At 47.0% G+C, this 16,675-nt stretch overlaps 1 protein-coding gene across 1 annotated transcript in view; it reads right to left on the bottom strand.

Moving 5' to 3' along the window:
• The window catches only part of TOP2A (DNA topoisomerase II alpha), a 32,821-nt gene extending 28,945 nt beyond the window's left edge, over nucleotides 1–3,876 (bottom strand). Inside the window, exons 1-5 of the mRNA XM_036268364.1 lie at nucleotides 3,747–3,876; nucleotides 2,859–3,014; nucleotides 2,542–2,632; nucleotides 2,198–2,261; nucleotides 112–257 (exon numbers count right to left, since the gene is read on the bottom strand). Of these exons, the coding sequence (XP_036124257.1) occupies nucleotides 112–257; nucleotides 2,198–2,261; nucleotides 2,542–2,632; nucleotides 2,859–3,014; nucleotides 3,747–3,767 (478 nt within the window). The 5' untranslated portion in view covers nucleotides 3,768–3,876. The remainder of the gene's footprint in view (nucleotides 1–111; nucleotides 258–2,197; nucleotides 2,262–2,541; nucleotides 2,633–2,858; nucleotides 3,015–3,746) is intronic.
• Between the last annotated feature and the right edge of the window lie 12,799 nt (nucleotides 3,877–16,675).

Consider the following 16,675-nt stretch of genomic DNA (forward strand, 5'->3'; position numbering starts at 1 on the left):
AATCACTGGCAAAGTGCTATAATTATAAAGATTTTAAAACTTTATGCCATAGTCATTTAAAGTTGTACTTTTTAAGCAACAATATGTTCTTTATTTTCTTTAGTACCCTACCTGTTACTTTCTTTTCATCATCATCATAGTTACTAGAAGTTAAGAGCTGTCCAAAGATTAGAGCTGGGACATACATCTTCTCAACTTTGTGTTCAACAACAGGAATACCTTTTCCATTATTCCATATACTAATTAAATTGTTTTCCCTACAAAAAAAAAGATTGGAATTTGGTTGTTAAACTAGTGCTTAAATATGTTTTATATTTAAATACCATTACTTTTAAAATATACAAATTCATAGTCTTAATTTTTTTTATGGTTCTTATACATATATTTCTTCTCAAATTCAGCACGAACTATCTTTTCCACCATGCTGAGTTCCTGATACTCCTGAAATAGGAGCCAAGAGGAAAAAAAAATTAAACCTGTTCCAACACCTGGGCAGATACTGATAATGTTGAAAAAAAATAAAATTTTTAAATGTTAGGCTAAACAAAGGGAAAGGATTTATGCTCAATGGAAAGATAAGAACAAAATTTGGAAATAGTATTATTATACTGCTTTTAAGAGGATCATCTGTACCGTCCTAGCTCTTAGCTTTCCCATCCAATAAAACTCATTGCAAAACAAATATGAAGGGGAAAAACATTATCAATTATAAACTTCCCTGCTTGCCTATAAAATGCTAAGAATTTGAAGAACAAAAAAAATAAAAATAAATAAAATGCTAAGAATTTATTTAGACTTTGATTAGGCTGATAAAAAGGTGAAACAAGCCCTGGCCGGTTTGTCTCAGTGGTTAGAGCGTCAGCCTGCAGTCTGGTGAGACCCAGGTTCGGATCCCGCTAAGGGCATGTACCTCGGTTGCAGTTTGTCCCTGGCCCTGGTTGGGTTGTTTGGGTGGCATCCACTCAATGTGTCCCTTTCACGTCGATATCTCTCTCTCTCTCTCCCTCCCTCCCTCTTACTCTTTCTGAACAAAATATCGAAAAATGTCCGCGGGTGAGAATAAAAAAAGAAAAAAGGTGAAACAAGCCCAACCGGTGTGGCTCAGTGGTTGAGCGTTGGCCCATGCACGGAGAGGTCACCAGTTCAATTCCCAGTCAGGGCACATGCCCAGGCTGTGAGCCTGATCCCCAGTGGGGGGCATGCAGGAGGTGGCCAATGTTCTTTCTCATTTTTCTCTCTCTCTCTCCCTCTAAAAAAAATAAGTTTTTTTTAAAAAGGTGAAACAAGCATCCTGACCACCCATAAAGGGACACCCAGCATTTATAATCAGAAATGTTAAGTCTCTATCACCACCTGCTGGTTTACTATTTGAATAGCATTATGTGGAAAAAACAAAAACAAAACAACTCAAAAGCTCTAGACCCCAGAATACTAAGAATACTTCCAGTAATTATTGGAGATACTTACTGAAATATTTTGGGATGAAGTGTCACAATGTCTGTAATTTATTTTAAAAATGCTTCACAAAAAATATAGGTGAAGCAAATATATCAAAATGTTGATGGATCTAGATAGTAGGTATCATAGATTGTTCACATTTTAGCATTCCACCTTTCTGTGATTTTGCAAACTTTCATTTAAAAGTCAACGTTAGCCTGGCCAGTGTGGCTCACTGAATGAGCATCAACCTGTGCACCAAGAGGCTGCCAGTTCGATTCCTGGTGAGGGCACATGCCCAGGTTGTGGGCCCGATCCTCAGTGGTGGGCATGCAGGAGGCAGCCAATCGATGTTCTCTCTCATCGATGTTTCTATCTCTCCCTCTCCCTTCCTCTTTCTAAAACCAATAAAGAAAAAATATTTAAAAATAAATAAATAAATGTCAACTTTACACCCCAGTCAGGTGGCTCAGTTGGTTGAGCATTGTCCTTTACACCAAAAGGTTTTGGGTTCGATTCCTGGTCAGGGCATATACCCATATTGCAGGTTCGATCCTGGTAGGGGTGTGTGTGGGAGGCAGCCAATACAAGTTTCTCTCTCTCTCTCTCCCTCCCTCCTCCTCTCTCTCTAAGATCAATAAAAATGTATCCTCAGGTAAGGTTAGATAAATAAATAAGTCAAGTTTACTGTAAATCCAAGAAAATGCAACTAACAGTAACAATGAACTATAACAGACAAAAGACTAAGCGAGAGACTTACGGGTCAATTGTGACTCTAATACAAGACATTTTAGGGTCCCTTTGTTTGTTGTCTGCAGCATTGACTGAAAGAAAATACACATTTGTAAAAAAAATAAAATAGCTTTAAAAATTCCTTAACGATAAGATACAGAAAGGAAAGTCTCAAGCACAGGAATAGCATCAACAAGGTGTTAATTCAGCCATTTTTACTCATAGTCCTGTTTCTAGGAAAGAATTCGACCTCGCTGCCTCACCCCTGCCAACAAGTGTTTGAAATGACAGTTCTGGCTGCGGAGGGTGCGCTAGGAATGATGCTTCGCGGGGAGGACTTGGCCAGATCTTTACACGGAAGAATTTACTCACCTAGAATCTCATCGAAGATTTTGTACAAGCCAGGAACAAAAGTGATTTCCCTATAGTTCATGCCAGCATCTTCATCGTAAACCCACATTTGCTAGAAATAAGGCAAAGAGATACAGTTACGTTTACCCTGTCGTTGTTCTGATTTGTCATCATGACTTCGATAAGTCTTCTGAATTCTACACACACACACACACACACACACACACACACACACACACACACACGACAGCTTAGGCTCGGTCCAGCGACACTCCAAATACACGGAGTACAGAGAATTCGGCGGAAAGGCTCCCGCGTCCTGCAGCGCTTCCTTTTACCTGGGTCACTAGTTCCACGGAGCCGATGTAGGTGTCCGGGCGGAGCAAGATATGTTCCAGCTGCGTTTTCTTCTGATAGATCCTTTCAATGGACAGCCTTTTCTTCGCATCCTCGTTTTTCTTCGCTTTGCTGATTTGCATGTTTTCGTTCACGGGCTAGCAACGTAAACGTTTGGAGAGAAGGGACGTTCAACCACAGGCCTATCAGCGCGATCGGGGCCTCAAGCGCCCTGAGACGCCCCGGCCCTCCCGCAGGTCCCGGGGGCCGACCCGCCGAGCCGGGGGAGCCGGGGGAGCCGGGGCGCTCGGGGTCGGCGCTGTTGGCCGTGCTGCCCCGCTAAGTGTGCCGGCCAGGGACGTGCTTCCCCCGTCGGCCGCGAAGCACCCCGCTCTCACGCCCCCCGCCCCCCGACACGCGGCCCCGTCTGGGAGGCTACGGAGGCCACGTTAAGGTGGTTGCACAGGCAGGACGTCCTCGGAGCCCCTCGGGCCTGCACGTTCCCCAGGGGGAGCCCGGGGCCCTGCTCGGCACTTCCGAGGCCAGGGGCACGCGATCTTATTTGCAGCCGAGGTGAGGGGGCGTCAGGAGAGCCGCTTCCAGTCGCAAGGGGCCATCGCAATTCAGACTACTACCACGGAACCCACTGCGTCCGGTCCCGAAAACACCATCCACACCCCAGAAGCCCGCGTAGCTGGTGGCACTTCGGTGTCGGCACCGGGAAGGGTTTCGCGATCTCGCGGAGCCCAGGAGACCGGGGTTCCCGCGGGATACAGGCCCCCGGCCCGCCGCGGCGGGAGCCCAGCCCAGGAGCCTCAGCCCTCACCGGCAGCCGGGGAGACACCGGGCCGCGCTCAGGCTCCACAACCCGCCTCTTCCGCGAGCTGTACCTGCAGCGGTGACACCTCCATGGCGACGGTCGTGAAAGGGCTCGAGAACCCTGCAAGCAACTAAACCGGCAGGACCCACGAGACGACCTTGGAGCAAGCGGCTTCTCCACAGACGCTCGTCGGTTAGGAGCGCAACCCCAGATCGAGTTGCCCGCCCAAATCAGATAAGCCAGTCCCTGGCTCGCTCTCACCGGTTCCGTCCCGAACAGCCAATCGTAGCTTGTCTTTTATATCCACCAACGAGGGGCCGAATTGGCCGGGACCTCTTTGAATGAACCAATTAGATAAGAGAAGTGGGACGCAGAGCCTTTTCCGAGGGCACCACTTGGAGCGTAGCGGAGAGACGGACGCGGAGTCTGGCCAGTGAGGAGGGCTCCTGTGTTCTCTTTGTGCAGAAACGGAGCAGTCGCGCGGTGGACGCGTGGAGGGGCTCTCTGAGGCGCAGAGCGGCGTGAAAAGAGAAAGGAGTATATGCATTCCCTAGGAGAGGCTCACTTATCTCAGGTCCCTAAATATAGAAAACGGCCTCTGGCCCTGGCCGGTTTGGCTCAGCGGTCAGAGCGTCCGCCCGGGGACCAAAGGGTCGCGGGTTCGATATCCGGTCAAGGGTTAAGGGTCAAGGGCACAGCACCTGGGTTGCAGGTTGGATCCAAGCCCTGGGAAGGCTCGTGCTGGAGGCAACCAATTGATGTGTCTCTCCCGCCCCCCCCCTTCCGCCCTCCCCCCCTTCCACTCTATCTAAAAATCAGTGGAAAAAAATAAAAACCGCCCTCCGTCCTGAGGTTTTCTAGCTCCGTTTTCCGAGGGGACAGTGCCGGCTCTCTGGACAGGCGCAGGGCGGCTTGATTAAGCAGCACAGCTTCTGGCTTCTGCCGCAACCTCCCCTCCAGTAATTTATTTTCAAAGAAACAAAAGTGCCGCCGTTGTGATTGTTGGTTTTTCATATGCTGGAAGGATGTAGCGAGGCCACGCGAAATGGAGAGCAGCATCGGGCTGCAACTGGTCCATCCAAAGGAATAATTGACGGTTCCTGCCCCAGGAGCTTTGGCACTGCTCTGGTCCCTGCCCTCCCGTGTCCTGGCCTCCGGTCGTGTTCAGTGTTTTGGGCTTCACTCTGCTCACCACGTGTGTTAATCAGAAAGGCAACCTCAGTGCATAGGACCACCAGTCGTAGGGAGGCCCATGCAGAAGCTTCTGCCCATCCAGACGGCTGAGTAGGCCCTGGGCTCCAGGGCCGTTGTGTCACTCTCTCTGCAGCGTCCTCGGGACAGAGATGACCCTGAGAGTCAGAGACCAGGCATGTTGCCTTCTGCTTCTTGGAACAGAGCCCCAAGGTGGTAGGGGTGGGTAGGCATGCTTCCCCAAGGATAGCAGTCCAGCCTTTGCCTCTTTTGCCTCCACCCTGTAGCTCATCCCACCCTGCAGAATCCTGTAAGACCCATCTGGGCATGAGGCCACAAGAATTTAATGGAATGGAATGAAGTTGCTCTAGGTATAGTGATATGGAAATATCACTGAGATATATTAAGTTTAAAAACAGCGAGGGGAACAGTAGTATGTCGAGCACAATCGCATCTGGGTAAATGTTTATGTATGCATTAAGAAACCACTGGAAGGGGGAGGAAAACTTTCCTATTTTCCTTTCTTATTTACAAAATAAAATATTGTAGATGTATTATTTTTATAATGTAAAATGTTAGTTTAAAATAAACAAAACTTAAGAGTTCCCGCAGTAACTGTGGGTATCGATAATTCTCTGTGTTCATTACCGTTTGCCAACATGATCTTCTAAGTGTTTATCATCATCAGTGCCCTATACCGTTTCACCCCTGTCTCCTTTCCCCACCTCACTGAAGGCATACCTGTCTATAAATTTTTGTGAGCATGTAAGTTTTGTAGAGATAGATTCTCAATATACTGGAGGACCCTACAGTTTAAATGAATCCAGTGGTGAGAACTCTCTGTAGAAAAACTCAATCTTTGGACAAAACTGAGGGACAGTGTGTTGTGGTGGGAAGTCAACTTCCAGCTCTGCTGCTACTAGTTGCATGTGTGATCATGGGTATACATCCCCTCCTCTCTCGAGGTCTCAGTTTCCCCACCTGTACACTGAAGTCTAGGTAGCCCACTAGAGGAGTGGGTTGCATAATGCCTTCCATGGCGTCTTAGAGAGAGGGCGTGGAGCAGGCAGTCAGAGGGGATGAAGCCTAGGTTCTCCAACCCAGAGCAGCTCTATTTCATCTTTTTTGGTCCTGTGTAAGAATTCTGTTTTGTGTAAGATTTCCTTTGAAAACTGGAATCTCCTACTTACATATTTTTAAAAACAAAAACAAAACCCTGTGCATTGAGTAGGTTTAAATCAGTGTATGTCTGAATTTTTGTCTTTCCCTTCCCCTTTCCCAGCCCAGAGCTGCTAGGTGTGAGCTCCCCCACTGGGGTTGGGCTATGGTGTCTAGGGAGGCAGAGCATAGTCTCCAATTCTTTCTATTCCTTATGTGACACCTCTCCCTCTTGCCCCCTGGCATTGTGGCATGGCTGATGTGACCTTATATCTCTGCCAGGGCCTCAAGACTCCCTGGCTGCCTATCTCTAGCATCAGTGGCTGCTGATAGCAGCTGCTGAAACTGGAGCTTGGGTTTGGCATCTGTGCCTATTGGAGGCTTGATCAGCAAAACCAGAGAAACAACCATGAACCCCTCCCTGCTCCCTCACCCCCAGACTCTCTAGCACCCCATATCCTTCCTCTATACCTCACAGAGTGGAAATGGCAAAGGGAGTGAGACAAAGAGGCCTTCCCATCTGACCACAGAAGCCAGGGCTGGGCCTCTCTGTTCTCTCAGCTTCTCACAGTAAGAAGGGAATTGAATATCTTTTTTTTTTTTTTTTTAATTTATTTTTTCTTTATTGATTTTAGAGAGAGAGGAAGGGAGAGGGAGAGACAGAAACATCAATTGGCTGGCTCCTGCATGCCCCCCACCGGGGATCAGGCCCACAACTTGGGCATGTGCCCTGACCAGAACCGAACAGACTACCTCTTGGTGCATGGGTCAACGCTCAACCACAGGGCCCCTTCCACAGACGATCTGAGAGACCAGGAAGATTGGAAAGGGGTGGAGTGGAGCTAAGAGCAAGTTATTCACCTAAAGAGAACAGAAGACTATACCCTTCTGTTTGGGATTGAAGAAAATCATGGTGTTTCCCAACACCCTGCTGCTAAATGCTATTTACATATTTATCTTTCCTTCCTCTGGATCCTGAAAGGAAAGAAGCTATCCAAGCAGAAAGGTGGAAATTTACAGAGTACAAAGAAAACTGTCAGTTGGAGGAGGCAGTGAGTCCTTTTCTCACTATAGCAGGAAGAACCTGCAATAAAAGAAAGCCTGCCTGGACTTTCGAAATCAAGCTGTCCTGAAGCCCTCTGAAGCCCAAGTCAGAGAAAGAAGTCTGACTTGGTAAACATTTCAAGCAAGTACAAGGAAGTATTCTATTTGAGGTTGGGAAAAAACCAGAATAAGATTAGTTTTGGATCACTAGGAAGGAACAATTAATAAGAGAGGTGCTGATGTAAGAAAGTACCATGCAAACAATACGTTTCCAATTAGAGCTGTCTAAAAATGGACATTTGTAGGAGACAGGGACTTCTCCCACCACTGGAATGTTCAAGAAGAGTCTAGATGAACACTTTGCAGGTATATTGCAAGAGGGATCTCTCCAGAGTGTTGGTTGGACTCAAAGAGCTACGAGATCCCGTCTAACTAAGATGTTATAGTAATTCTACCTAGAAGTTTACATTTCTATAAATCATGTTATAAATTGTTTAGCATATTCAGATATAGTCCTGTTTAACGCTTATGTGTTATTAGTTTAACAAAGAGATTTTTCAAAAAGCATAATCAAGAGGGAAAATGTAATATAGTCCCTGTCTGGAGTAGCCTCTGTTTGGAATGAACTTTACAATGCTTTATTTTCTGTGTCAACTTGGCTGGGCTATGGTGCCCAGTTCTTTGGTCAAATACTTGCCTAGATGTTGCTGTGAAGGTATTTTGTAGATATAATTAGCATCAGCAATCAGTTGACTTTAAGTAAAAGAATTACTCTTTGTTGCCCTGGCCAGTTTGGCTCAGCGGTTAGAGCGTCGGCCTGCGGTCCAGAGAGACCCGGGTTCGGTTCCCGCTAAGGGCACGTACTTCGGTTGCAGTTTGTCCCCGGCCCTGGTTGGTCGTGCGGGTGGCAGCCACTCGATGTGTCCCTTCACGTCGATGTTTCTCTCTCTCTCTCTCCCTTCCCCTCTCTCCCTCCCACTCTATCTGTACAAAAAATGGAAAAATATCCTCGGGTGAGGATTAAAAACAAAAAAAAAAAAAAAAAAAAAAAAAGAATTACTCTTTGTTGATGGGCCTCATCTAAATAGTTGAAAGCCTTAAGAGCAAAACAACAACAACAACAACAACAAAACCCTGAGGTTTCTCAAAAAAGAAAGAATTCTGCTTCAGCACTATGATATAGAAAGAGCCTACTGGTGTGCCCTGCAGATTGCAGACTTGCCAGGCCCACCACAGGAGCCACTTCCTTTAGTATATATACACACACACGTATATATATACACACACACACATATATATGTATATGTATATATATACACACACATATATGTACATACATATATATGTATATGTGTATATATATAATTTTGAATGCCAATTCTGTACTAGACACTATAACAAGCACTTTATGTAATCTTCCCCCTAATCTTCTTTTCTTTCTTTTTTCTTCCCCCTAGTCTTTTTTTTAAATTAATTAATTAATTAATTTTTAAAGATTTTTTATTGATTTCTAGAGAGGAAGGGGGAGAGAGAGAAAAAGAAACATCCATGTGAGAGAGCAACATCAATTGGCCTCCTCTTGTACACCCCCCACTGGGAATGAAGCCTGCAACCTGGGCATGTGCCCTGACCGGGAATCCAACCAGCAACTTTTCAGTGCAGGGGACAGTGCTCAACCAACTGAGCCACACCAGCCAGGGCTAAATTTGTTTTTATTGATTGATTGATTGATTGATTTTAGAGAGAGAGGAAGGGAGAGGGAGAGAGAGATAGAAACATCAATTGGTCGCCTCCTACATGCCCCCCACTGGGGATTTGGCCCACAACCTGGGCATGTGCCCTGACTGGAAATCAAACTGGCGACCTCTTGGTGCATGGGTCAATGCTCAACCACTGAGCAACACTGGCCAGGCCCCCCTAGTCTTTATAACAACTCTAAGCTGAGAAAACTGAGACTTGGAGGTGTTAGGTAATTTCCTCAAGATTGCAAATTTCTACTTTTTTTTTTTGGTATGTGCCTCTAGCGGGAACCGAATCTGGGACTCTCTAGTCTGCAGCCACCCCCCCCCCCCCCAACTGCTGAGCCAAACCGGCCAGGGCTCAAATTTCTACTTTTAAGACTCAGATCCAATGTCACCTCCCTTTGAAGTTCTCCTTAACCACTCAGGACTCCTCTGTTTTCTTGACATTCAGAGCATTTTCCTCTATTATGTAGCACTGATCATGTGTTTATCTGCAAGTCTCCCTCTTCAGACCACGAGCTCTTCTGAAGGCATGGATTTGCCTCCTCCTTCAGCACCTAGTACAATTCCCACTCCCCACGAGGCCCTCAGTGAATGGTACGCTCAATGCTATCATTGTCCACCTGGGGGCAGCATACCCAGCGGCAGACCCCATTGTGCAGGAGTGCATGGACTCTGGAGGAATAGCCTGGACAAGGTCAAACTCAAAGCGAAGGAAAGGTACGCCCGTGCCTCTGCTTGTACCTTCCTGGAAGCTGGGGCCTACTTACCAGCAGTTTGCTCCATCTTCTGGTGATTCAGTAGAAGGCTCAGTACCCATTGCTGACATTGGCAGGGCTGCCCTTGGGGCACCGGGGTTATCCCTGAGTACCTGCACCTTGAACTCAAAGACCCAGTGGGAGCTGCAGGAATGAAAACCAAAAAGGGCAGAAGGGATCAGCTGCAAGAGTCCCAGGAAACTTTTCCTGAGCATGGCTGAGTCCCCATGAGGTGAAAGGGGGAGGAGACTTCTCCACTAGGGTGAATGAACCCTGCTCCTAACTGGAAGTGGAAGTGGATGAAGACTCAGCAGCCCAAGCAATCTCATTCACAAGCCCCTTTTCTCCCACCCTTCTCTCAAATGTTCTTCTTTTCTCAGGTCACTTCTAAGGATGGGGTGAGGTGAGGGTGCAGAGGGATGAGGTGCCCCTACATCCACCTGAGCTTAGCAGAAAAGTGGGAACCAGGTAAGTCTGTTTCCTGGAAGCAGAAACAGGGCAGTCACAGAGTGCCTCTATAGACACCCTCCTACTTCTCTTACCTGGGGCCACTGGAGACAGAAGGTATGCGTTGGGGATGGTGAGGTTGGACCTCCAGGAGGTCCATTTCTATCCTGCACCTGGAGGAGAAGTAGGAGAAATGGAGGTGAACAACAGAAGTTGGGGGGTTTATTTATTTCTCTTGTAGGGAAAGGCAATGGGGCCAAGTCACAAGCCCTGATGGTAGTAGAATGTGTGGGAAAGTGCCCATGGCCCTCAGATCACTTAGGGAAATCTAAGATGGTCCTGGGTGTGGGGCGTTAACTTAGTCACTCACAGAATCATTCATTGGCTGTTGGGTTCCAGGCCTTATACTTGAGTATAAATATAGAAATTGCCTCAGGAGGAATCTGGGTTCTTAGTTAGAGACTCCTGTGACCACCTTTAGCCCAGACTCCTGGGTCAGAGGACCCTCACCCACCTTTCTACTCAGAGAATGCTATCACGATGACATCCGCCCACCATTCACCCATTCATCCACCCAACATTTACTTACCACCCACCTCCCACCATCCACTCCCCACCTCTCGTCTGACTGCTCCTTCCAAAGGTGAGGTTGGTGAGCTGAGAGGATCCCTGGGGCTCCTGGATTCCCCACAAACCCCTTCTCACCAGGAAAGCCAGGGCTCAGTCCTGGGGTAATCCTCTTCCCTCGTTCTCTCTGTTGAAGCAGACAAGGTACGCAATAGAGGAATAAGCAGGGACAGGAGGACTTTCTGTCTCGCTTCAATTCCTCAATCTTCCTTCTGTCCCCCCACCCCAGTTCCATCCCAGAGGGTCCCAAAGTCCCTGAAATACCTCACCCAGAATGCATGTACCTGACATTCAGTGGGCCCAGCAGGGCAGGCAGACCCAGAAGGTGGGTCAAAAGCAGGCTTGGATGGCCATGGAAGAGAGGAGATTAGAACTCGGCCCAGAGACAGAGGTGTAACTGCAGGTGACTGCAGTGGGCATGGAGCTGGCCTGGGAGATGGAGTGAGAAAGCCAGTAATGCCTCCTAAGGTGGTGTGAGGAGTGGGGTTACCTGGACCTGTCACTTTCTCTCCAGCTCTGAAATGGGAAGAAATCCCAGATAAGGCCCTTGGGAGTTGTGATACTGTGATTTATAATAAGAAACATATTTGGTATTCTTCCACATTCCTGGCACAGTGCTCCTAAAACCCTTGGAATTTCCGAAGTGGTGAAAGCAATGAAGGTGTCTTTTGTTATGTTAATGAGGTGAGTTTTGGAAAGCCCCTAGGTAATTAAGGATTGGGGCTGGTTGCCAGGGGAACCAATCAAGAGATTAGAGGGTTGGAATTTTGGCTTTACCCACCCGGAAGGGAGAGGCCCTGCACATTGAGTTCAGTCACCAGTGGCCAATGATTTAATCAATTATGTCCCATAAAACTGCAAAAGGACAGGTTTGGAAAGCTCTGGGTTGGTGAACACGTGGAGGTGCAGGAAGAGTGGGAGAGGGCAGGGCAACTCCGCCCCCTTTCCCCATAACTTGTCCAATGGTCCTCTTCCATCTAGCTGTTCCTGAGTTGTATTCTTTTATAATAAACCAGTGATCTAGTAAATAAAATGTTTCTCTGAGTTCTGTGAGCCACTCTAGCAAATTAATGGGACCCAAGGAGGGGGTCGTTGGGACCCCCCCCCCCCCCATCTTTAGCAGTTCAGTCAGAAGCCCAGGTAACAACCCAGGCATCTGAAGCGGGAGGGTGGTGGGCAGTCTTGTAGGACTGAGCCCTTAACCTGTGGGATCTGATGGTGACTCCAGGTAGATAGTGTCAGAATAGAGTTAAATTGCAGGACGCCTAGCTGCTGTTGGAGAATTACCTGATAGTGGTGGGAAACCCACACATCCAAATTGGTGTTAGAATCAAAGGGAGCCTCAGGGTGGGTCCCAGAAAGAAAGGAATAGAGTGGAGTGAGATGCTATGTGCATCTACCTGCATCCATCTGTTTCCCTGGCAGTCTCATCGATCTGTGCTCTAGCCCCTTCCTTTCCTCATTCTACATTTGCTTACTTTTTTCGGTGGGTGGAGAGAGCCTGAGTAGAGGCTGCATGTTTGTGTGATCTGACAGAGCCTGGGGAGAGCTCCCATTCCTTAATGAAAGCCCTGGTGGGAGGAGGGGAGGGGAATGGCATTCCTGGCAGCTAGCTGCTCCCCTAGCTCTGACTTTGCCCTGTGAACTCAGGGGTCTGATCTGAGGAAGAGGATACCTGGAGCTGCAGGAACCCACCCTCCTGTCCATTGCCTTCAGAGGGCCCTTGGATGCTGCTGGGAGCAAGCCTGCTGGGTAGATGCAGGTTCTGAGATGTGGTCCAGCTTGGCAGTTACTGCCCCGTTTCTTCCTCTAAAGAATGAATTAATAGAGGGAGTCTGGATGGGGAGCTTTGGTTTCATATTTGTAAATCTCTCCTATCTTTCCAGCATCTTTTTTTCATATCTATCCATCTTCTCTTCCTTTCCATCTCTCTGTCTGTTCCATGTTTCAGTCTCTCCCTCTCTTGGCCTTCCCCTTGCTAGTACCCTTTCCCCTCTCTCTAGTCTTCCACCTCAAAGTATTGTAGAATTTTAGAGTCAAAAAAGGTCATGCCCTGGCCGGTTTGGCTCAACAGTTAGAGCGTCGGCCCGCAGACCAGAGAGTCCCAGGTTCAGTTCCCATTAAGGGCATGCCTCAGTTGCACTTTGTCCCCAGTCCCAGTTGGGGTCGTGTGGGTGGCAACCAGTCGATGTGTCTCTCTCACATTGATGTTTCTCTCTCTCTCTTCCTCCCTCTCTCCCTCCCACTCTATCTGAAGATAAATGTAAAAATGTCCTTGGGTGAGGATAAAAAAAAAAAGGACACAATAATGAAGCCACTAATTTGTAACCTCCTTTCTGGGATGTGTGTCCTTTCATTTATATGGCCTCATCTGATCCTCCTTAACAGCCCTATAGAGTGAAGTAGGGACTATTTTACAGTAGGCATCCTATTTTATAGATGGGGAAACTGAGGTCCATCATGGTGAAGACACAAGCCCACAGTGCACCATTAAGCAGGACAGAGCTGGGATTTGAATCCTTGGCTCTGCCTGCAAGAGCACTCTGCCCCACTGCATGTGTACCCCAACCTGAGGGCAAGGCTCTTCCCAATTGTGGGCTGTCTGGCTTTCCTCTGGCTTGGGGCCCAGCTTCTGCTGCTCTTTAGATCATCCCGACGGGTGGAGGTGAGGAACAGACTGCACACAGATCTTGGGGATTACTGGCTCCCAGCATCAAGCCTCTGGAAACCACAAGGGCTGAGGGAGTGAGGATGGGAGGAATCCAAGCTTTAGGAGAGAGGAGGATGGGGGCTATGTGGATTAGGGGTTCCAGGTAGTATGGGCCTTGTTTTTGGGCCCACTTAGCTTTGTCCCTTTGCCCTCAAATCCCCCCCAGCCCTCACCAGCCGTCTTTAGGACTGCCCCTACTTCTTAGGACAAGGACAGCAGCACAAGAGGTCCCTGGCATGGAAAGCCTGGTGGGCACTGTGGCTTCTCTCTGAGACCCTCTCTTCCCACAGCTAGAGCTGGGCAGGCAGGGAAGGCAGAACAGCCTCTTGGTACACAGAATCCTGACAAGGACAGCCTGGCAGGAGGAAGAGGAGCTGTCTGGGCTTGGACAAAACTCTCCAAGGATGTGGCACTTCTGGATTGCAGTGGCTGTGCCAGCTGGGGCCTGGGCACAGGCTCTGTGTCATCCCACAAATGGGTTTAAATCACAGTTGCTTGTGACCTGAAGCCAATCTTTTTACTACCTGGAGCCCCATCTAAAAGTGGATTTATAGGGTAACCATGGTGATCAGTAACCATAATGGCTAATGTGTATTGAGCCTTACTCTGTGCCAGGCATTGAGCCGAGTGTTTTACACACACCGTCTCTAGTTTCTCACGCAGCCCTGTCAGGCTGCGCGGGCATTATCCATCCCTCTTTTACAACTGAGGGCATTTAAGGATAAGAGGGAGGATGTCACTTGGCCAGAGTCACAGAGCTAGTAAATGGCAAATCCAGAACTCAGTGAAGGCATTTTGGCTACAGACTCTTAATCTCACTTGGCTGATCAGGGCTAATAACTAATACTCGCTGGGCACTTAATATGTAGCAGGCATCACTGTAAGCACTTGATACATATTCATTCATTTAATCATTATAGGCATCCTAGATAATAGTCACTTAGATGCAAGATGAGGACACTTAGGCACAGAGAGTGTGCTAACTTGTCCTAAATCTATTGCTAGGAATCCAGCCCAGGCAGGCTTACTTGAGAGCCAGCTTTATTATTTATTTATTCATTCATTCATTCATTCATTCATTCATTCATTCATTCATTCATTCCTCATCCGAGGATATTTTTCCGTTGATTTTCAGATAGAGTGGGAGGGAGGGGGAAGGAGAGAGAGAGAGTGAGAACCATCAATGTGAGAGACACACATGGATTGGTTGCCTCCCACAGGACCCCAACCAGGGTCCGGGATCGAACCTCAACCCAGGTATATATATGCCCCTGACTGGAATTGAACCCACGACCCTTCCGTCTGAGGGCCGATGCTCTAACCACTGAGCAAAAATGACCAGGGCAGGGAGCCAGCACTCTTTAAAAAAATATACAAAAATGGTTTGTCTTTAAAGAAAATTTAAAGTATGACATACATACAGAAATAAGAAATATTTAGCTCAATGAATGTTTACAAAGTGAATACGTTATGTAACTAAATACTAAACATTATCTGTACTCCACAAGACCCCTTTCAGTAACGACTCTCATCCTTTCTCCCAAAAGTAACCTCTATCCTGACTTCTAAAACCATAAAATAGCCCTGGCCAGTTTGGCTCAGTGGTAGAGTGTCGGTCCACAGACCATTGAGTCTTGGGTTTGATTCTGGCCAAGGGCATGTACCTCGGTTGCGGTTTGTCCCTGGCCCTGGTCGGGGTCGTGCGGGAAGCAACCAGTTGATATGTCTCTCTCACATTGATGTTTCTCTCTCTCTCCTTCTCTCAGGACCGCAGGCCGACGCTCTAACTGCTGAGCCAAACTGGCCAGGGCTCATTCTCTCCTTCTCTCTCCCTCCCACTCTATCTGAAGATAAATAGAAAAATGTCCTCGGGTGAGGATTAAAAAAACAAGAAAAAACACCATAAAATAGTTTTGTCAGTTTTTGAATTTTATGTAAGTAGAATCCTACAACAGTAATCTTCTATTCAATATGTGATTCATTTATGTTGTTTGATATAGCAATAGTTTATTCAACTGTAAATTTATCTATTCTACTATTGATCCCAATGTTTGGCTGAATAATTCCATTATTAACACTCTTCTACGTGTGCTTTAGAACACACACACACACATTTTTTTAAACTTAACTTTATTGTTGAATGTATTACAGATTTCCCCATTGACCCCCTCCTCCCCAGTCCTGCCCCGCTTCTGCCTTCCCCAAACTACTGTCTGTGTATTAGTTATGCATATATGCATAGAAGTTCTTTGGTTTATCTCATCCTGCCCTCCCTCCCCACTTCCTTTTGAGGTTCATCAGTCTAACAAACAATTTGTATTTCTTTTTTTTTTTTTTTCTGTATTGAATTTAGAGAGAGGAGAAGGGAGAGGGAGAGAGAGATGGAAACATCGATGAGAGAGAACATCGATTGGCTGCCTCCTGCATGCTCCCCACTGGAGATTTGGCCCACAACCTGGGCATGTGCCCTGACAGGAATCGAACCAGTGACCTCTTGGTGCATGGGTCAATGCTCAACCACTGAGCCACACCAGCTGGGCCAATTTGTACTTCTTAATTCCTTCACCTTTTTCACACATCCCCCCAGCCCCTTCCCATCTGGCAAGAAACAAAAATTTCTCTGTATCTATGAGTCTGTTTCTGTTCTGCTTGCCCATTTTGTTTGTAGATTCAATTGTGATAGATATGTATTAATTGCCATTTTATTGTTCATATTTTTGTTCTTCTCCTTCAAGAAGACCCTTCAGCATTTCCTATAATACTGGTTTGGTGGTGATGAACTCCTTTAGCTTTTTCTTGTCCGGGAAACTCTTTATATGTCTATAGATTTTAAATGATAGCTTTGCAGGATAGAGTAATCTTGGTTGTAGGTCATTGCTTTTCATCACCTTGAATCTCTCTTGCCACTCCCTTCTGGCCTGCAAAGTTTCTTTTGAGAAATCAGCTGATAGTCTTATGGGACTTTAAGTAACAAACTAATTTTCTCTTGCTGCTTTTAAGATCCTCTCTTTGTATTTAACCTCTGGCATTTTGATGATGATGTGTCTTGGTGTGGGCCTCTTTGGGTTCATCTTGTTTGGGACTTTCTGTGCTTCCTGGACTTGTATGTCTGTTTCCTTCACCAAGTTAGGGAAGTTTTCTGCCATTATTGTTTCAAATAGGTATTCAATTTCTTGCTCTCTCTCTCCTCCTTCTGGTACCCCCATGGTGCGAATGTTGGCTTACCTCCCGCACAGGCTTTGGGCAATAAGAAAGATTCCATTGGTGCTAATTGGCCTAGAAACAGCCAACTCTGGAGAGTTCGGAGCCATGCCAGCATTGG

Source organism: Molossus molossus, unplaced genomic scaffold (genome assembly GCF_014108415.1).
Source record: "Molossus molossus isolate mMolMol1 unplaced genomic scaffold, mMolMol1.p scaffold_m16_p_19, whole genome shotgun sequence".
In the NCBI taxonomy this organism is placed as follows: domain Eukaryota; kingdom Metazoa; phylum Chordata; class Mammalia; order Chiroptera; family Molossidae; genus Molossus; species Molossus molossus.